This window comes from Dipodomys merriami, unplaced genomic scaffold, assembly GCF_024711535.1.
Source record: "Dipodomys merriami isolate MVZ:Mamm:240054 unplaced genomic scaffold, mDipMer1.0.p SCAF_21, whole genome shotgun sequence".
NCBI classification, from domain to species: domain Eukaryota; kingdom Metazoa; phylum Chordata; class Mammalia; order Rodentia; family Heteromyidae; genus Dipodomys; species Dipodomys merriami.
Window position 1 is genome coordinate 26787671 of NW_027203493.1, and position 21727 is coordinate 26809397.

Below are 21727 nucleotides of genomic sequence, written 5' to 3' on the forward strand. Positions count from 1 at the left end.
GCTCTGCCAACACCTTAATCCCATACTTCTAGCCTGAACGGTGAAATATTTCACTTAGGTGATTGAAACTTTCCAGTCTGACAAATGTGCTAAGGAGGCTCAAACAAGTCAATACAGTGATCCTGTCTAATCTGGCTTCAGCTGAGGTTCAGGCCCTGTTGCCCCCTGACCCCATGTGCACCCACTTCTTCCCATTCTATTTACCAGCTCCCTCCACATACAGCACCCCATTGGTTCCCACTCATGCCATCTCAGGCTCTCTGCTACCTAAAATATCACTCTCGCCATCTACCCTGCTTCCTCTGCACCTTCTGCAATTCAGCCCAGCGTAAATCTCACCTGGTGATGCTGTCCCAGACAGCCCAAGCCAAGCTTACCTGTCATCTTTCTCCTCTAGCTTCAAAGATGCTTGAGGAAGGTTTGACCCTCAGTCAAAACTCTTGCATTATCAACTGAATAAGCGAGAGTCTGTGACAGCTGCTAAGGACGAATTATCCATCACCTAAGCATGGCCCTGAGCCCCTCATGCCTGGTTTGTGTATCATCTAAAAAGGAAGTATGCTCCTGCCCCTCCATGTCTAATGACCAGAGGTATTTCAGGGCAGAGACATCCTCTGTTCTAATCGGACCAGTACTCATACTGTTTCTTACTATCATTCTTTACTCCAAAGATATGGTGGGAAGTACTGAGTTCTAGTGCTGGAAGTTTCCATGGGGCTAGGTTCTTGTTCCAGAATCTCCCTTTTTTATTTTTATTAGCATATATTAATTGTACAAGGTAAGGGTTTTATCGTTACATTTCCATACATGTATGTAAGGTACATCAGTCATATTTGCTTCTATACTATTTTCTTGGGGTGTGTGTCTGACAGTCCTAGGACTTGAACTTGGGCGCTGTCCCTCAGCTGGTTTTGCTCAAGCCTATTGCCACTTCAAGCTTTTTCTGAGTAGTTTATTGAAGATAAAAGTCTCATGGACTTTTCTGCCCAACTGCAATCCTCAGATATCAGCCTCCTGAGTAACTAGAATTACAGGCATAAGCTACTAGCTCCTGGCTCTATTACTCTTTTTTGTTCTCTTTCATCTTCTCATTTTTCCCTCCTCCTTGTAGAGCCCTACCAGACCCCATTTTACTTTCTTAAAATCAAATAAACTTCTAGAACTCCTCTTTGGGCCCCTTTCCAGGTGGAGAATCTCTCTACTTGCCTTTCATAGCTTTCTCTTCGCTTTCATTATTCCATTTACCTTGAAAAACATCAAATAAACTTGTGTTCAATGGTCCTATTGTGTCTTGTGAGTATGACTGACAATCAGAACTTGAATGCACACCTGTGATCTTGCACCTCTCCACCTAAATGGGAAGCTATTTGAAAACAAAGACATGATTTGAATCTTTCTGTCTCTTTCTTGGTCCATACATAATTGCAACAATGATGATAGGAATGGCAGCTGCCATTTTGGAATACCTCGTATGTATATGATATTGCTCTTATAACCCTGCATATGCCATCCCTTGACCCTTTCCCAACAAGTTATTATAATCTGTGCTTTACAGATGAGAGAGAAGTTTTGGTTACAGGGTGACATCATAGTCAAATGGTTCCCATCTCACTCCAAGTTGTTCTTTTTATTGTACCCTGCTCACCTTCCTTTAAAATCCTCTAGAAAGAAAACATTTGCAACTGTATAAAATATTATAGTTTCCTACTCTATAATTCTATGATGATGATGTGACTCACTATCGTCTGTGACTATACTAAGCCAGCTGCACAGCATTGTCTAGAGAGGCTGAGTGGCATCCTGTAAGTGTGCATCAAGTCCCCATTTGGTGTCTCAGTCAGTGGTATAAGTTGGGGGTCCAGAAGTTCATGGCTAGGTGTGGGCAGGTAATTTCTCCTAGGGTAAGAGTTCATGCTCCAGTGTTGCCTTGGGTGAAAGGGGAGGGTATGGGCTCCAGCATCTGACAACACAGCCTGTTCTGTTCCTTGACCCCAATTTCACTCATCGGCTATCTTGGGGTCTCGCAGGTGTCTCCTCCTACCTGTAGCAGTTGTTGTGGAATTTGTTGTAAGAAGAAAGAGTGATCAGACCTCCCCAGGCAGCAGATAAAGAGAAGAAAATCTGAGTGGCAGCATCTTTCCACACCTGGAAGCAAAAGCAGAAGAGAGTCAGGGTCCCCAGGAAGACCAATGCCAAGAGAGCCGAGCTTCCTATACCTGAGGCCATATATCACCTGCCCAGGGACAAAACAACTTTGAGTACAAATGTCAATAAGAACTTCACCTATACCTGAAGCCAAAAGGTAGTAAATTACCTGGGAGATTTTAGATCCTTCTAATAGGAAGTGGGGACCTTGATAAACTCTGCACATTTCACACTTATATGTCTTACCATGTACAACCACATGGAATGGAAGATTCCTTTCTTTAGGTTGATAGATACCTAAAGATCATTTGGAGCAACAAACTATGGTGGTGAATCCAAAATCCTTTTTAATTGATTGGAGGGGGGTGAGAGAGGGAGACAGAGAGAGGGAGAGAGACAGCAACAAAGAGAGACAGAGGTCAACCTGATGAAAGTATGGTGTATGCATGTGTGAGCAACAGTCTTTAGCTCTTAATCTCATTAAAGCAAGTACAGCACTACAACCGAGGAGTCATAGAACCAGACCCTTCCTGAACCTGCCCAAAGAACCTCTTGTTTCTCCTAAGCTATTCCTTCATCTTCAGAAAACTCCGTGTCATTCAAGAGTATGACGTATAAGGCTGGGAATGTGGCTTAGTGGTAGAGTGTTTGCCTAGCATGCATGAAGCCCTAGGTTTGATTTCTCTCAGTACCACATAATCAGAAAAGGCCAGAGTGGCACTGTGGCTCAAGTGGTAGAGTGCGAGTCTTGAGCAAAAAGAAGCTAAGGGACAGTGCCCAGGCCCTGAATTTGAGCCCTAGGACTGACACATACACAAAAAGGGGAGTATGAGGTATAGATTTACATGTTTAGTGTCATGAATATCCATTCATCTTTATAAATTGAACCCTGTTCAAAACTGTTTAACAAAGAGCAAATCCAAGTGTATTCTGTGCCCATCCAACACCATTCTCCTTTATAGCCTTAGATAAAAAGCCTTGATTTAAAGTCAGTCATCTATCCAGCTACTTCATCTAAGAGGTACAGCTAGGGAAAGGTAATTAGATGATCAAGATAATTGTCCAACTGTATGAAAATTGTTATGTGGGCTTCTTCTTTTCTTTTTGTTTTGTTTTGACAAAATCTGGGACTTGAACTCAGTATCTGATGCATTTACTCACTGGCTGGTGTTCTACCCTCTGAGCCAGAAACCAACTCCCAGGTTTCTTTTCAATAGAACAGTGCTCTCTGCCTCCACTCTCCACAAAGCTACCTGGAAGGTAGATATGGTGGCTGGAGCCTTAGCAGCTATATCAAAGCTATTTACTGAAAATGGTAAAGTACAAAAATGGAAGTTTGAGTCCCTGGTGACAACATGAGACCATTCAACAGGCCTTCAATTAATCACCTTAAGAGGGAGATCAACTTTTATCTTGTTTAAGCTGACTTTATCTGGAGAATTTCCATTATGTGCAGTCAAACTCAGTCCAAACAACACATTCCTAACATAATCTGGAAAAAGCAGCATTTTCTTTCAAAAGAGAAGAATTCACTGTCATTAAATAATAATAACTCCATTTGGAGTTTTCTTAGATTGTGAATTTTAGAGACCTATATTCCTGCACAGAATATGCAAAGAAAAGTTTGATGGATTGGGCCCTGGTCCTGTGTGTGTGCAAGAAGCATTCAATTGTGTATGAGGCCTTTAACATGACAGAATTGCTTGTCACTTACCTAAGTGCTATGTAGTTTTCAACCAGCAAAACTCTACTTCTAACACACCATAATTAGCAACAGACTAATGGAGTATGGTGGCCCAACACTATTAAAAGATTATCATTCCTCCCGTCAGCAATTGTAGGACACCTACTCCAGGGCTCTGAATTCCCTCAGATGTTCCTGAGTATATAATGTGCCAAAGATCATCGGCACCTTGTAGAAACAGGGAGATTCCCACAGAGCCAAGAGAAAACCTGATCTCTTCTGCCAAACAGAATCCCAGGGTGTGACCCATCCCTGAACTCCCTCCCAAGGTCTGTTAGGACTGCAATATTAAGCCCACCGTGGCATCTGTGAGTTTCTCCCACTTCGGTGTGATGAAGTACCAAATTCCAGCTCCAGCTCCAGGCAGGGTGACTCCTCGGATGAGGAGGATCACCAGCACGACATACGGGAACGTGGCTGTGAAGTAGACCACCTAGAAGAGCCATTGGGCAGAGAGGCAGGATGAGCGAACTTGCGGAACCCACCCCTGCAAACAGGTTCAGCCACCCAGATGTACACCTGGCTATGAGCTCTCTCCAGACAGGCCCAAAAATAAATCTTCCAGCAGACACTTCTAAGGCTCTGCAGTGCCTCAGCCTAGAAAAAGGCAGACGGCTGGGGGAAGTGTCACCCCACCCAGCCATTAAATGGAAGGAACCACTAGAGAAGGAGGCTCTGTGATTCTCTACTCCAAAACTCAGGCCCAGTTTCTACCATTAAAGGTGAAGTTTTGTTTATCATAAACCTTACAGCTCTGATTATACAGATTCTGTCAGTGGGACAGCCTGGTAAGATGGAAAGACCCTGATCTTCTAAAAAATTATGTGACCTTGGACAAGCTATTACATCCATGGATCTCAGTTTCTCTATATGTACAGTGAGATAATTAGAAATAATCAAGAAGATTAAGTGCATTAATGCCTGGGTAATATATAACACAGCACCTGAGAATTTGGTGATAGTCATCAAATGCAATTAAGTGCCACAGGCTTTTATGGAAGAGTTGCCTAGGAGCTGACTGCTCATAGAAACTGTGCTAGACATCAGCTGCATAGAGATGAAGAACTCATTTTAAAAAATTAGAGCTGGCTATCAGAGGATCCCACCTGTAATCCTAGCTACTCAGGACTCTGAGAAGGCTGTGGTGTGAAGATCACAGTTCAAAGTCGGCTTAGGCAAGAAAGCCTGCATGAGTCTTATCTTAAACGAACCACCAAAGTGGAGCTGTTAGTCAAGTGCTGGGACAATGGGAATACTGGCCCATGTGAGGGGAACAGACAATCCACACACTGGCTACACACACTTGAGTACCTGGGGAGAAGGCTCCAACCTGGCAGCAAAGGCTAGGCACTAGAATCTCAGGGATATAGTGATGTGTGTGGGATATAAGTTGGGGAAAACAAGAGTTCAGATTAACATATAACGCCAGGGAGCCAAGCATGGTGGTGCACTCATAATATCAGCATAACCCAGGCAAAGAGATTGTGAGTTCGAGGCCAACATGGGCTATATGGCAAGACCTTATGTTTAAAAAAAATCAATGGAGGGAAGACCTGGAATATTGCCCCTTAAGAAAGGAGAATGGCCAGGTGCAGGTGTCTCATGCCTATACTCCTAGCTACTCAGGAGGCTGAGATCTGAGGATCATGGTTCAAAGTCAACCTGGGCAAGTAAGTCTGTGAAACTCTAATCTCCAATAAACCACCAGAAAACCAGAAGTGGCACTGTGGCTCAAGTGGTAGAGCACTCGCCTTGAGCTGAAGAGCTGAGGGACAGTGCCCAGGCCCAGAGTTCAAGTCCCACGACCGACAAAAAAAAAAAAAACAAGGAGGATGTCTGCCTCTCAGAGACAGCAGGGAAGCCACATGGCTAGGAGGGAAGAACAGGAACTCTGTAGGTGAGTGGGAAGGGACCATTGCCGCAGATTGGGGTGGCACGTTGTAAGGCTTTTAGTGGAGACTATGTCAGGGAAATGAGCAGAGAAATGACATGGCCTACTATCTTAATAGCATCACCAGATGGCTACGTTGTCAGTTTCCTGCAGAGCATTGGGAAAAGCAGTCATGGGCAGCAGTGAGAAGGCCAGAACAGCAGGAGACAATCACACACCGGATATGCTTTCCAGAAGCCAAACAAAATCTTTGTCATTTGCATATGTGTGCGTGTGCGTGTGCGTGTGTGTGTGTGTGTGCGCGCACGTGTGCATGCACACATACGCACACACCACCAGTACTGGGGCTTGAACCCAAAGCCTGAGTACTATGCCTTAGCTTTTTGGTTAAGGCTGGTGGTGCTCTGCCACTGAAGCCACAGCACTAGTTCTGGCTTTTTGCTGGTTCCTTGGAGATAAAAGTCTAATGGATTTCCTTGTCCCAGCTGGCTTTGAATTGTAAGATCTCAGCCTCCTGACTAGCTAGGAATACAGTCATGAACCACTGGCACCCAGTATCCTGACATATTTAACATGGAATGTGTAAAAGAAAAGGAAAGTCCAGGATGCTTCTAAAGTGTTTGGCCTTTAGCCTCTGAAAAGAGAGGCTTCCCTTCACAGAAATGGAAAGGGACTGTTGCTTCCAAAACTACTCAAAGCCAACTTTGTGGTTGCAGATCATGGCTAAGCTGGCCTCCACCCCTATCATCATGGGCCAGATCACCTCTTCTCTGCCCCATGAGATAGCCATCTTCCTTCCTAGTCCAAAGAACTCATAGCGCTAGGGAGTGTGGGGAGGAGGCAGCCAGCTCCCTCCTATATCTGCAAGCTTCCTCTCTCCTTCCCTTAAAGTCTGAAGAAAGAGCAAAGCTAGACACACACACACACACACACATACACACACACACACACACACACACACACACACACACCATGAAACCCAAGGGCATCTGGCATCTCAAGAGATGAGATGGGGCTGGGAAAGCAATGTTATATGATGAGGTACCATCTTGACCAGTCTGATTTGCTGCCCCCAACAAGATTGTTATGTTTACAGATGTGGGGAACAACTAAGGACCATCTAACTGGGCCTGGGACGTTGAACATTAAAAATCACAGAAGTGATGTCCCAGACAGCAGGAGACATGCGACCTCTGAGTCTCCTGCGTCTAGCACTGGTACGGGTCTAACCAGCTGCGATAGCTCCCATTTGACTGCTGATAGCTATAGGAATTTGGAGCTCCCTCTGAAGACCAGATATATTAGTTCCATTTTTGAGTAGGAAGCTGAGACTCAGGTTAAACATGTCACTGAATGTTTTCCAGATTGAGCCAAGATCTGAACGTTCTCACCCCAAAGCCATTCTTTTGGAGTGAGGTAAATGAGGCATTTAGGTACAAAATTTAAGGAAGCACCTCTCCCTAGGGCCATTATGTATACTGGCAGGAACCTGAGAGTGAGTACTTCCTTAAATGTTCACCCTAGACACTACTTCCTCTCCTCCCCTGGTCCTGGAAGACTTTATAGATGGTGGTTTGGCTTATAAATCCCGAGACTGCTTGAAGTGTGGAAGAGGCAGATGTGGAGGCCTGACGCACAGCTAGTTCCACATGTCAGGTGAACATTCTGAAGGACACACCTGTTTCCAGGATAGGCTGTCAGAGGAATCACACATGAACAGTAATGAATTGTGCTTGGCAGGAATGACAATGACTAGTTGATCTCAGCCTGTTGGCATGACCCCTCCAGGCATTCTTCGCACAACAGGAGCCCTGCACAGGTGGTAAGGCACCACCAGCCTGTGCCAGCTAATTAGGTTAGCTTTGCTCTGCTGCTGTGAATTTCAGGCAGAGCAGCCCTGAAGGCCAGAAGGGCTACATTTGACCTTCAGGCTGCCTGCTGGTCCACCAGCCCCTAGAGTTCTAGCTGCTTGGGAGTTCTCTGTTGCAGAACAACTCATGGACCATTTTTATTTTCCTATGTCCTGTGAGAGGAACTGAGCTTCTCAAATTGTGGGCAAAGCACCATGTACACACACACACACACACACACACACACACACACCAGTGTGGGCAAAGCACCATGTACACACACACACACACACACACACACACACACACACACACACACACACACACACACACACACACACCAGTACCTGCGGAATTTCTATCACAAAGGAGTTTGTCATGAATCAATGAGCAGCTTTTAGTCCTGCATTCACTCTAGCGCTCAAATAATTTTCCATGATTAATGTCTGCACATACCCAGGGCAGGAAAATAAATTGTGGCTCATTATTTCTAGTGGTATTCTTCATTAAAGAAAAAAAGAGAATTGATTACTGATCTTTGGTTGGAAGTCTTTCTCAATGAGGCAGGGAATTAAGTTGGTAGATCAAAAAGAAAAATGTATCTGCTCCAGCCTGCTTAAACTTTCTTATTTCAGAAAGCCTACAAAAGCTAACACCTAGGCTTCAATTCTTTATGTGTTGGTCCTGGGGCTTGAACCCAGGTTCTTATGCTCTTGTTTGGCTTTTTCTGTCAAGTCTCAGCCACACCTCCATTTCCAGCCTTTTGCTGGTCAATTGGAGATAAGAGTCTCACAGACTTTCCTGCCCAGGCTGGCTTCAAATTGTGATCTTCAGATCTCATCCTCTGGAGTAGCTAGGATTACCGGAATGAACCCCCAACACCTGGCTATCCAACTCCTCCATACAAGCAATAGTTGATCTGACAACCAGACCAGGAGGCAAACACCTAGAGCATAAATTACAGAGTTTAAGGAAAGCAACAAAAATCTTAGGTGAGAGCCTCCATCAGTGGAGTGAGTAGTAGCCCCTAATAGAGAAAGATGAAGCTAATCACTGCACCCTTGCCATACCTTGAGAGCTCAGTACACGTTTGCCTCATTGAGTCCTTTAAATGCCCCTGCAATACAGGGGCATCCATCCCAATTCTACAGGGAGGAGTGAAGTCGCTTACCCACAGCCCCATAGCTACAGCGGGGCAGAATTAGAATGATTTCATGTCTAATTCTACTGCCTCTCTTCCTACGCTCTGCTGCCTGCTCAAGACACAACCTGCTGCAGGTGGGCCCAACCCTTTCTCTTGCTTAGTTAAATCCAAATGCTTACTTTTCCTGAAGTCTTGATTCCTTTAGCCAGGGATGCGTACACAATTACCCAAGCCAGGAAAAGGCAGAAGGCTAGCGGCCACCTGATCTCACCAGGATATTCGATCCCAGCAGAAATCTTCAGCACAAAGTACCTAAAAAATCAGAAAGAGGAGAAGGAAAGGAGGGCCAAAGAAGAAGAAGAAGAAGAAAAAGAAGAGAGGGAGATGGTGGTCTGCAGGCTTTAATCTCTTAGCATAGCAGGGAGCCTTAAGCACATCCACCACCTCCCACACACTCCTCATCAGGGGCCTCATCAGATCGAGTTAGAATGGATTGGCAGGTCTGGGCTCTCACTCACAGCTGTCTACAGAGACATCCACTTCTCTTAATTATGTGCTGAGAGGCTACAGTAGGCCCTCAATAGGACTCTGTGCGAGATGGTCAGCACACCATCATCTGAAATTGCTTTACAGAAGTGTAATCAAAATTCTAAACTGCTGAGCATGGTGCTTCATGCTTGCAATCCCAACTCTAGAGGTTGTCTCAGGAGGACTGAAAGTTGGAAGATAAACCTGAACTACATGGGGAGACCCTGTACAAAAAAAAAAAAAGGAGGGACTGGGAAGGTGGCTCAGTGGTAGAGTGCTTGCCTTGCATGCACGAAGCCCTGAGTTCGATTCCTCAGCACCACATAAACAGAAAAAGCCGGAAGTGGTGCTATGGCTCAAGTGGTAGAGCGCTAGCCTTGAGCTGAAAAAGCTGAGGGACAGTGCCCAGACCCAGAGTTCAGGCCCCATGATGGACCAAAAAAAAAAAAAAAAAGGAAAGAAGAGAGAGAAAAAGAGAGGGTGGAGATAGGAAGGACAAAGAAAGGAAGGAAGGACAGAAGGAAGGAAGGAAGGAAGGAAGGAAGGAAGGCAGGCAGGCAGGAAGGCAGGCAGGCAGGAAGGCAGGAAGGATTCTAATCTGTCAAGGGTGATTTCTGTATGCTTTCTGCATTGCTCTACTCTTAGGAACATGTATTCCAATAGGATTTATATACTTGTACTATGTAGTGGAAACTGCTTCTGCTAAGACTGCTTTGTGTTTCAGTTCAGGTTCCCTTGGACATATGTTGAGTCTGAAGCTGGCTGAAATGTAAAAGTGGGGCTGGCCAGACCTAACTCAGGGCTCAGATTCCACACAGATAAGCAGCTGTTCACAGAAGGGATTTCTGGTTATCCGTTGCTGCTGCTGCTGCTGCTGCTGCTGCTGCTGCTGCTGCTGCTGCTGCTGCTGCTGCTGCTGCTGCTGCTGCTGCTGACAACCCATGTTACCCCATGCAGACATCATCTGACTGGCCTCTCCATATCCCTCTCAGGTAAGTGGAGCCTGGCTGGACGGCTAGTGCAGTAGCTTTACTCCTGAGGACAGGAGGCAGCTTCAGAGACAATGAATCCTGATGGCAGATTCCAACCGTCCCTTCGACTCAGCGCCAATCCACCACACATTCTATATGAAGCTGCTGTGTTTCTAAGTCAACATTTTTCTGTGACTTGCCCAAACTACCATCTAGAATTTAGACTGAGGTACATAGAATGTTTTGACTTGCCAAGAAATAAGAACAAACTAGTGGAGGGGGGGAGGGCTGGGGGATGGAAGTGGGCAGAATACCCCTTCTTGCTCTCTAGCCATGAGGCTGCTCTGTGCACACAGCCATGCTTTTCAGAACAGGAAGGAGGCAGGGCTGTGCAGGAACAGCCTTAACCCTTGGAGCTACCTAGGCTCGAGAGTTGAGTAAGAACCAACCAAAGAGAGTAGGAGAACAGCTATGTGGTAAAGCTCTTGCGTAGCAGGTTAGAGGCCCTAGATTTGCTCCTCAGTCCTGGGTGGGGGGGAGGGAGGTGAGAGGGAGAGATGAGGATTGACAAAAAGTGGAACTTGGCTGCAAGACAAAACTTGGGGGACCCTATTTCACTTCCCCATGTTCCCATCCTTCAAATGTGTGAAACATATGGACAATCACTTAGCACCCTGACCATCTCAACTACTCTTAAAGAACTTGGAACAGTCCCCAAACATTCTTGCTATCATTTTTCCCCCTGAAGATTGGCCCAGAAGATTAGTAAAGACCACCGAAAGCAGGTTTGCCTTTCTGCTACCCTTAGCTTCACAAAAAGGTGTGGTCAGATTTTGCCCAGTACCACCAGGGCACACTCAGTTTCTTACTGATCAGGGTAAAGGTAAAGCCCACTCACACTCTCCCCCAGAATACCTCATCTTTAAAAGGGAAAAAAAAAGAAAGGTTATCTAATAATTCAGCTTTGCTTTGCTTTCCCCATGCAGGGTTCAGCCATGTACCTCTGCCTACATGCAGGAAAGAAAAGCTGCATAGCAATTAATGGAATTAATGCTGAGATGAGATATCAGGGACTAATTCTTATTACTATCTAAGTCAAGGCCATTTGTGTCTTACTTGGTTCCATTGCTTTGTGGGAATCATATTGATATCATTTTAAATGGGCACCACTGGCTCCTGCCTATAATCCTCGCTACTCAGGAGGCTGAGATCTGAGAATTGTGGTTGGTTCAAAGCCAGCCAGGGCAGAAAAGTCTCCATGAGACTCTTATCTCCTGAAAAACCGGAAGTAAAGCTTTAGCTCCAAGTGGTAGAGCGATAGCCTTGAGCCAAAGAGCTCAGGGATAGCACCCAGGCCCTGAGTTCAAGCCCCACAACAGACTAACACAAAATAAAATAAAATGGGTGGACTGTCTTGGGTGTGGGTTGACTTTGTTTTTAATCAGCATGATAAATTATAGAAGCAATGATTTTTGTTACCACCAGCCATCACTAGATCAACACTTACCTCCAGGCCCACAGTGCACAATGTTCCTTTGGAAGACAACCCGGGAAAGTCTTCCTCTCTAATCATTATAGTACAGGCAGAGGATACAGAGGATGCAGAGGGCAGGGACCCATTCCCCTGACCCCAGGAGTCACACTTCACATCTGTCAATTAGATGCTTGCTAATTCTCTGGGCTGCTCTAAGAAAGTCTGACCCCACCCCCAAAGACCAGCCATCTTACTTGAAGTACTCTTCACTCCCACTGACAAACGTCTTATTGGCCTGGCTGGTGAAGTTCACCATTGTCAAGTTGGGATAGGCAGTCATGCAGAAAGTTGAATTCTTGATCTGGATTTTGGGGTGATCAGTGATGACACAGGAATCTGTTCAGGAGAGCATGGGATAGAAACAATGAAATCTGTGCAGATGGCATATGCCTGCCTCTACCCATTGAAAACCAAAAACATCCACCCAGTATTTGGGAGTAGCTCTGGAAGCATATGAATTGAATAACATACAAGGACCACAGAATGACGCTGTATTGATTATGGGGTCTGGTGACCACTGTGGCACCCTGTACTGATAACACAGACTCACATGGAATACTCCATAAGGAGTATTCTCCATGTGAAGGATTAATCACTTTGTAAAATTACCTCATTTAATCTTGACAACAACCTAAGCACAGGCTAAGAATGTGGCTTAGTGGTAGAGTGCTTGCTTAGCATTTATGAGGCCCTGGGTTCGATTCCTTGGTACCATATGAACAAAATAATAAATAAAATTAATTTTAAAAAACAAGCAAGGGGCTGAGAAGGTGGTAGAGTACTTGCCTTGCATGCCTGAGGCCCTGGGTTCTATTCCTCAGCCCCACATATAGCAAAAACAAAAAGCTGGAAGGGGCGCTGTGGCTCAAGTGGTAGAGCGCTAGCCTTGAGCTGAAGAGCTGAGGGACAGCGCCCAGGCCCAGAGTTCAGGCCCCATGACTGGACCCCCCAAAAAAACCAAAACAAACAAACAAAAAAAAAAACAAGCAAGGGATAGTATCTCTATTGCTTAAATAAGGAAACAGACTTAAAGAGGTTAAGTACATCTATTGTAGTAGTGAAGAAGAGAATCAGAGTTGAATCCTAGATTTGTATTACATTATAGAAGACAAATGAACTATAGAAATTAATTTAATCAAAGATTCACTGTATTTGATGTTGGTATAATTTGTGGAGGGGAAGGGAAAAAAACAAATCGTTTAACTAGGGATACAGGTAGACCCATTGCAACAATGAGATGTACAAATCGTTATGTCGAAAAACGAATTTTACAACTTTGGTGGGGGGTGGGAGGAGGATCGAGTGGGGGGAGGGAAGGAGTATGGGAAGGGATGGGAAGGGGAAACAACGAGGAGGCAACAATGCTTAATAAGAAATGTACTTGTTATCTTGCCCATGTAATTGTAACCCCTCTGTACGGTATTCTCACAATAAAGAAAAAAAAAGATAATGAAGCATCCTGAATGGCTACTGCTATAGAAGGTTCATTCCAATTTACCTTGGAACTGGGGAGTGGCCCAAATGGTGGTACTCCTGCCTAGGAAACACAGGGCTGGGCACTGGTGGCTCATGCCTAGAATCCTAGCCACTCAAGAGACTGAATCTGAGAATTAAGGTTCAAAGCCAGATCAATCTGAGACATTCTCATCTCCAATTAACCAGCAAAGAGTTGAAGGTGGAGGCATGGCTTGGGGATTAGAGTGCCTACCTTTGAGTGAAAACACCAAGCAAGAGCTGAGTTTAAACCCCAGTACCATCAAGTTCACCTTGGGCCCACGGCCCAGTACCACAACTGACACACAGTAAGTACTCTGTGATACACCTGCTGTGTACTCCCTAACTTCACTTGGTCAGTGGATCCAGCAGCCACCCTGTGTGCTGTTAATCTAACCTCCTGTTTGTCAGTGAATTGCAGGACCATGGGCCATTTGATGAGGTGTGGAGGCATCTTTCATGCTCACACTTGGGAGGCTGAGTGCTCCTGAGGGAGGGACATTACTAAGTACCCCAGAGACACAGGTCAGCCCCCTACAACGAAGTTATCAGTCCCAAATGTTAACAGTGGTGAGGTTAAGAAGACCTGGGATAAGAAGAGAAAAGCAACTCGGTATGTGTTATTGCGTCAAGCACTATGCTGGACCTTTAAAACAATTACTAGCTCATAAAGTCTTCATCAAGGCCTAGAAGAATACATTATCTTCACTTGAAGTAGGAATAAGTTGAAGTCTTTCTGGTCATAGTACAGTGTCTTTCTAACAGCATTAAAATACAAATAGACGGACAGATACTTTAATACAGAATCTATCAGAACTAAAAGGAATGTTTTATAAAGGCATAAGTGAGGAAGGAGAGCTGACAAGCTGGAAGACACTATAACCGGGGCTCCACCAGGCATTGACCTCTATGCGGCTGGCGTTGTGATTATCTGGGTTCCAGAGAAAGAAAAGTGCAACAGAGAGAGATGCAGTTTCTTCCCAAGGTCATGCACACATAAAGCTAGCACAATCATAAACTGGCTCTCTTTGGAGTCCTTGCTCTTAACTATACAATGCTGAAATACAGAGCAAGGATCATGAACTCCAATACCAAAAGATTCCAGGATGGAGACACAAAAGGAGACAGAGGAGAACAGAGTGAGAAGAGACCACTACTTTGCTTTTCCAGCTGTTCTGACAGGAGATGCCAAAAATGTGACTATTTATATGAAATTTCTTTTTGTAAATCATAGAAATATATAATAAGATTGTTTTAAATATCATGAATTCTTTTTTAAAAAGCATATGCAAACTGGGTGCTGGTGGTACATACCTGTAATCCTAGCTACTCAGAAGACTGAAATCTAAGGATTGTAGTTTGAAGCCAGCCCAGGTTTAAAACTACAAATCTAAGTGACTCTCATCTCCAATGAACCAGCAAAAAGCTGGAAGTATAACTGTGGCTCAAGTGGTAGAGTGCCAACCTTGAATGAAAAAGCCAAGCAAGAAAGCAAGGTCTTGAGTTCAAATCCCAGTACTGGCACACAGTGGATATCTGGTGCATGTGCTCCCAATTTACACCCAATAGAGGTGGGCAAAGCTCGGTGGGTGGGCAAGGCATCTGAGTTCAGTATTTTACTAGTTATGACAGCTCAAAGGAGTTTCTTTTTCTGTCCAAGTCAGCATTCCCTCATAATAGTTGTGGCTAGTTTATAGCACCATTGCAATGATTAAATTAAATGAGACTGGTGATTTCAAAATTTCACGAAATACTAGGAGGCTGAGATCTGAAGATCACTGTCCAAAACCAGCCTGGGCAAGAAAGTCTGTGAGACCCTTATCTCCAGTAAACTACTACAAAAGCCAGAAGTGGAGCTGTGGCTCAAGTGCTAGAGTACCAGCCTTCAGAAGAAGCTCAGGGACAGCTTCCAGACTCTGAATTCAAGCCCCAGGACAGGTACAAAAAAAATTCAGGATGCCTGTCACCTGATTTACACTCAAATTTTATTCTAATTCAATCATCATTATTCATTATACCTTTTCATTGAGTGAACATGTCTAGTGTACCACATTCTCCCCTCACCTAAAAATAAATTCCATTGCCCTGCCGGGAATTACCTACGGCAACAGCTCATCCCCTAATATGTCTGGTAAACATTAAAATAATTCTGAGAGGGCTGGGAAGGTGGCTCAGTGGTAGAGCGCTTGCCTTGCATGCCAGAGGCCCTGGGTTCGATTCCTCAGCACCACTAAGCAAAAAGAAAAAGCCAGAAGTGGCACTGTGGCTCAAGTGGTAGAGCGCTAGCCTTGAGCTGAAGAGCTGAGGGGCAGCGCCCAGGCCCAGAGTTCAGGCCCCATGACCGGACCCAAAAAAAAAAAAAAACAAAAAAAACAATTCTGAGAATCCCTTTCCTTTGGTTAGCTCTTCAATTTAATATTTCTCCTTACTAGTGACATTTGGGGTCCGATAATTCTTTTGGCATGGGAAGCTGCCCTGAATACTTCAGGACATTGAGCAGCAGGCCTGATGTCTGCTCCCTAAATTCCAGGGGCAGACATGCCCTCTCCCCCAAAGCAAAACACAAACATGTCTCTGGAATATTGCCAGATGTCTCCTTAAAATCTCTGACAGTCAGCTGTGCACAGGTGGCTCACACTTGTAATCCTAGCTACTCAGGAGGCTGAGATCTGAGATTCACAGTTTAACTCTTATCTCCAATTAACCACCAGAAAACTGGAAGTAGATTCGTGGCTTAAAGTGGTAGAGAACTATCCTTAAGCAAAGAACAAACAAACAAACAAAAAACACCTCAGGGATAGCGCCTAGGCCTTGCATTCAAGCCCCATAACCAAAAAAAAAAAATGAAATAAAATAAAAATCTAACAGTTGAGAGCCAGTGACTCGCTAATCTTAGCTACTCAGAAGGCTGAGATCTAAGGATCACAGTTCAAAGCCAACCCAGACAGGAAAGTCCATGAGTCTCATTTGTAATTAACCACCAAAAAGCCAAAAGCAAAGCTATGGCTTAAATGTTATAGTACTAGCCTTGAACATAAAAGCTCAGGGACGGCAACTAGGCCCTGAGTTCAAGCCCCAGGATTGGCGCGCATGTGCGCAAACACACACACACACACACACACACACACACACACACAACAACAACAACAACAACAACAACAACAACAACAATAACAAAATGTCTAACAACTTCTGCTTGTAGATGTCTCTGAGAACTTTCCTATTCTATATTATCTTCTTTAACTTAATCAAGTAACTAGTTCTGGATTCCCAGATTAATAGCTAACAAATGTTGAGCAGAACAATTTTTCCCCCCAGCAGCCAAAGCTCTATCCATATTCCTTTTCAGTAAATAAGCGCAGGAAGTATTTCCCATCCTCCAGCCATCCATCCCCTAAAACTGAAGAGGTCATCAACAAACGGGCGAACATCAAGTCGCCAACTTCTAAAATTGCCACTGTGGAGCACGCACTCGCGTGTCTTCCCTAGAGACAAACTCTGGACGTCTATGGATCCCTGCCCACTGCCGCAGCACAAGGTCACCTCTTCCTGCGGAGGAACTATGCTTTGCTCTCTCCTTGCGGCCTCAAACCTCCTGCAATATCCCTATCTTCCACTGGGGGTCAGGCGCCTGCTTCGCAGCTCCCCCTCCTGTAGGTCTGCCAGAAAAAGAGTGATGGGCCTTCTCAGTGGAGAGCGCTGTGGCCCAGCAACCCCGAACAAAGAACAGCGATAATGATCGTGCTAAATTGGAAAGCTGTTGGAATGGGATTCTCTTTACTCGGGCAATTATTAATAAATGAAAGCACATGAAAGGCTAGGGAGAAAAGGATCATTTAATTAAAGTTCTAATGAAAATTAAGCCATTTCAAGAATAGAAATGGTATTTATGGGGTTCTCATTTGAAGTGACCCAGCTAGCTCCCATTTGCACAAAACAGTTCCTGGTCTCATTGGACAGGGCACAGATTACTCATTCTCCACAAAGGATACCTCACCGGTTGCCTTAAAGAAGGAGCTTCACCTGTGAACAGCACCTTAGAAAATCCACGGCAAAGTCTACTTCTCCACATGGAAGAACTCAGGTCTCTCCTCTGGGGCATCCCCAGGCATCTCCACCGTGAAACATGGTCCCCAGGTAGCATGCTCCAGCAGCACTGAGAGGGAGGTATGGGGCAAACATCTACCCAGTGCCACAGAAGGTCACATGGCAGCCGTTTATCCCTTGTCTCCCTGGATGTCCCTTGGCCCAGCTGTCCCAAGTGGTGGCTAGTCATGAGCTTCATAGGGAAAGAGTGTGCCCCGAAGGTCAGCCGAAGGACACTGGTGGGAAAGCATGTTTTTCATTTCCTTATCAGTATGTCCATTTGGGAAATGGTCTGAGAATATCTGTTGTCTGGACTCCCAATTGTCCAGCAAAGCAGAGAGGCTGTAAAGCTACCTGGATCTGTGCAGCTAACACAGAGAATGATAGATGGAGGGACTGCATGAAGAAAGAGAGGCGGCTGACACCTCATTTAAAACAACAACAACAGAAACAAAATTAAAGCCCTAACTAAGAATTAGAGAGTATTTACCCATCCTGTCCACGAGCTCTCAGGGAATAATCATAGTGAAAAATGTTCATTGTCCCTTTGTGCTCAGAGCTTTATGGTTTTCAGGGTTTGCACCAGTGGACTAGAAGCTTAGCTGTGTCCGTCTTTACTCTGCCTTCCATATTTCCTGTGAACCAAACTGCAAACACCATGAAACCATAGCAGGGCAGGGTTCCTGCCTCTTGGACCATAATCCACTCGGTTGGCTGGTCCAGCCAATATGCTCAACTTGCTTTAAAAAAAACTAATACACATATTCAATAAACTCATGTCCATGATAAAAAATGTAGAAAAGAATTATCCCAATTATATTTTTGTTAATATTCTGAGCATAAGCTTTCTGTTTTTGTTTTCTCCTTCTCTCCTTCTCTCTCCTCTCTTTATACACATATATAAATTCATCTGTGTTACTGTTATAGTAAAGATAAAATTATACTATACATCTTCATCTTGGTCTAACGTGTAATATAATATAGAGAGGCTTTTCCTATGTTCTATGAAGTCATTTTTTTTTTTTTTTTTGTCAGTCATGGGTCCTGAACTCTGGGCCTGGGCACTGTCCCTCAGCTCTTCAGCTCAAGGCTAGCCTTCTACCACTTGAGCCACAGCACCACTTCTGGCTTTTTCTACTTATGTGGTGCTGAGGAATTGAAGCCAGGGCCTTATGCAGGCAAGGCAAGCACTCTACCACTGAGCCACCTTCCCAGCCCTAAGTCATTTTTAATGAGTACAGAATGCTTTATCCTATGGATGAACTGTAGATTATTGTGAGCTATGGAATTAGTAGATCATTATGTGTATTTTGTCACACGTTTAAGTGTGCTGTTTTCTAATGCTGAAAGTATGGCTAACAGTTAATAGTCTTCTTTTTTTTCTTTTTTTTTTGGGGGGGGGGGTCCGGTTATGGGGCCTGAACGATATCCCTCAGCACTTCAGCTCAAGGCTAGCACTCTACCACTTGAGCCACAGTGCCACTTCTGGCTTTTTTTTTCTGTTTATGTGGTGCTGAGGAATCGAACCCAGGGCCTCATGCATTCAAGGCAAGCGCTCTACCACTGAGCCACTTCCCAGTCCCAATTAACAGTCTTATATAATACTTACCTGTCTCTAGTTTCTCCCTTAAGATAGATTCCCAGAAGCAGAATTGCTAAGTTAAACTGCTATTTACACAAAGTTCCAACATATCTCATAGAACTTCAACCACAAACATCACCTAGGAAACACACCAAATTACATCACTTTGCTCGGACTTATACTATAGAAATTCTGGGCTAAAGATTCTTTGAGATGGGCTGGGGAGGTGGCTCAGTGGTAGAGTGCTTGCCTTGCATGCATGAGGCCCTGGGTTCAATTCCTCAGCACCACATAAGCAAAAAGATTCTTTGAGAACCCTGGATAAGCAGAGAATCTTGGGTCATGAGACCAAGTTCCAGGGCTGGTCTGTCCTAATACAATTTGAGCCTAAGAGTCTATTCAGTTGCCTTCAAAATAGTGGCCATGCCATTTGGACCAATTCAGGGGACTCCTATCAGGAATAACAAAAATATCATTCACGAAGCTGCTTTGTAGACTGGAAAGCATTTAGCATAGTGGTTAAGAGCACGGCCTTCTTGCAAGGCAGGCAAACTTGGGTTCAGAAACCTGGGTCTACCACACAACTAACTCTGACCTTGGTCTCAAGTTATTTTTTGTTCACCTGTAAAATGAAAACAACAAAGGAACTCATGTCAATTTGTTGTCCATCTTATTGTCGATAATAAAAGTGTTTAACAATCATGGCGTGTAATAAGTGCAGATAGTTACTAAGATTCAAGATGCTGCACACGGATGAGTAGAGGACAGAGGTGTTTCTGAACTTCTGTCCTGGCTGGAGGACAGCAGTAGAGCACGATCTCTATGACTCATGTGTACCCTGCGGCAAGTCCTCACAACGCATCCCCCGAATGCTGAATCACGAACAGCAAATTCTCTCTTGGAAAGTGACTTCTCTTCCAGACACAATCTGGAAAGGACCAGTAGCATGCTGGGATGGCCTATGACCGTGATGCATTTCTCCACTCCAGACCCCCTCCTTGCAAAATGCACTTTGCTTAACATGATAGCCATTTTCTGGACGCTATTCTGCCAGCAGATGGTGGGTTGTGATTCTGACCAGGATTACCAAGCAGGATGCCCCAAACCATAGCTCTTTAGAGGGCTCTTTGTAGAGTCAAAGAAGATGGACCACTCTATACCAAAACTGGGTAAGGAAGTCCAATTAAGGGCTGAGGAAGAGCTCAGTAGTAGGGCCTGTGCTTAGCATACACAAGGCTCTGAGTTAAGTCCTAGCACCAAAGAAAGCAATAAACAAAAATAAAAGGAAGTAAACAACCTCATGGTTCTACCCTCTTAGTTGTGCCTGGAAAATTTGACATAGAGTCCTTGCCTCCATTCCCAGGTAGTATGATTTTTTTTTTTATCGGTTTGGGGTAGCGCCTAATTATGTTCAACTTTGTAGCCCCATACCCCATGATTATGATATGCAGCATCTAGGTTTAAGAAGCACTGTTCTAACCTAAAAGACCATCAACAGGGAAATTGTCATAGGATACTGAGACCCTGGAAGGTTGAGGGACTCATCAGTCCTGATTATATAACTAGAGAACTGCACCCATATGGTTCCAGGTGCACTGCTCAAATTCAATGGTAAGTAGTTCTCCTTCAGTCTGACATGATAGGAAGGCACATGCACATATGTGTAAAGGTTAGCACACTGAGAATGACTGTCTTTAAGTGTATGTATCTCTCTTGGGCCTGTAGGAGGGAAGAATTATCTTTTGCTGTTAACATATTCAAAGAGTCAAATAATGCCCTAGTTGGACAATCAGGCAATAGGGGAAAGAGGTCGTGAGGGAGGCCAGCAGTAAGAGCCAATTATGGGGAGAACACAGCCACTTGTCTCAGGGAAAGGAGAGACCTCTTGCCCTTGGTCCTCATTAAAAGACCACACCTGGGCTGGGAAGGTGGCTCAGTGGTAGAGTGTTTGCCTTGCATGCATGAGACCCTGGGTTCAATTCCTCAGTACCACATAAGCAGAAAAAGCCGGAAGTGGTGCTGTGGCTCAAGTGGTAGAGTACTACCCTTGAGCTGAAGAGCTGACAACACCCAGACCCCAAGTAACTGATACTAGCATCATCTGTGTATAGAGTTTAAATTTTTTTCAGCTGCTATCATTTCCCTTCTGCCTTTTCTCAGTAGAGCAGACCATAAGGGAAGTAGGGTACAGAATATTATTACTTTGATTTCTCCTATAAGGAGAATCAGGTTCCAGAGGAAAGTTTTCTGATCCAGTTAGCAGCAGAAATGGCTTCTAGATGAGAGAGCCTTTCCTATATATTTGCCCTATTCTCCATCATGTTCTCTCCTATCCTCCACCCATAAGACTTGGTTTCCCCATAGTCCTCAAGTCCCAGGGAATGTCACCAAGTCTCAGTGGATGTCACACTGGAAAAGATCTTTCAGGAACATTCCCTAACTTGCCAGCAAACATGCTTCCCCTCCAGGCCCTATATGATACACATTCCTAACAAAGACCTAAGCCTAAATGTCTACACTCATGTTTATGACCCCTGGGACTACTTGTATCTCTCTCCTAGAAGGATTGCTTGAATTGTTTGAATCGTATCATGCAGGATCTGGGCAAAAAGCAGCTTCTTATTCAGGAAGGCTAGTGAGGGACTTCTAACCACCTCCCAGGCCGGTCTGTTAGTCTGTCACTGTGAAACCAAATAACATCCTAGCTAGTGTAAATCTGTAAATTTCACAGGTGGCTCACACCTATAAATCCTAGCTA

At 44.6% G+C, this 21727-nt stretch overlaps 1 protein-coding gene across 1 annotated transcript in view; it reads right to left on the minus strand.

Annotated features, from left to right (window-relative positions):
* Slc6a5 (solute carrier family 6 member 5) overlaps nucleotides 1–21727 on the minus strand; it is a 52979-nt gene that overhangs the window by 24850 nt on the left and 6402 nt on the right. Inside the window, exons 5-8 of the mRNA XM_070032058.1 lie at nucleotides 12002–12143; nucleotides 8954–9086; nucleotides 4188–4322; nucleotides 2042–2145 (exon numbers count right to left, since the gene is read on the minus strand). Coding sequence (XP_069888159.1) covers nucleotides 2042–2145; nucleotides 4188–4322; nucleotides 8954–9086; nucleotides 12002–12143 — 514 coding nt within the window. The remainder of the gene's footprint in view (nucleotides 1–2041; nucleotides 2146–4187; nucleotides 4323–8953; nucleotides 9087–12001; nucleotides 12144–21727) is intronic.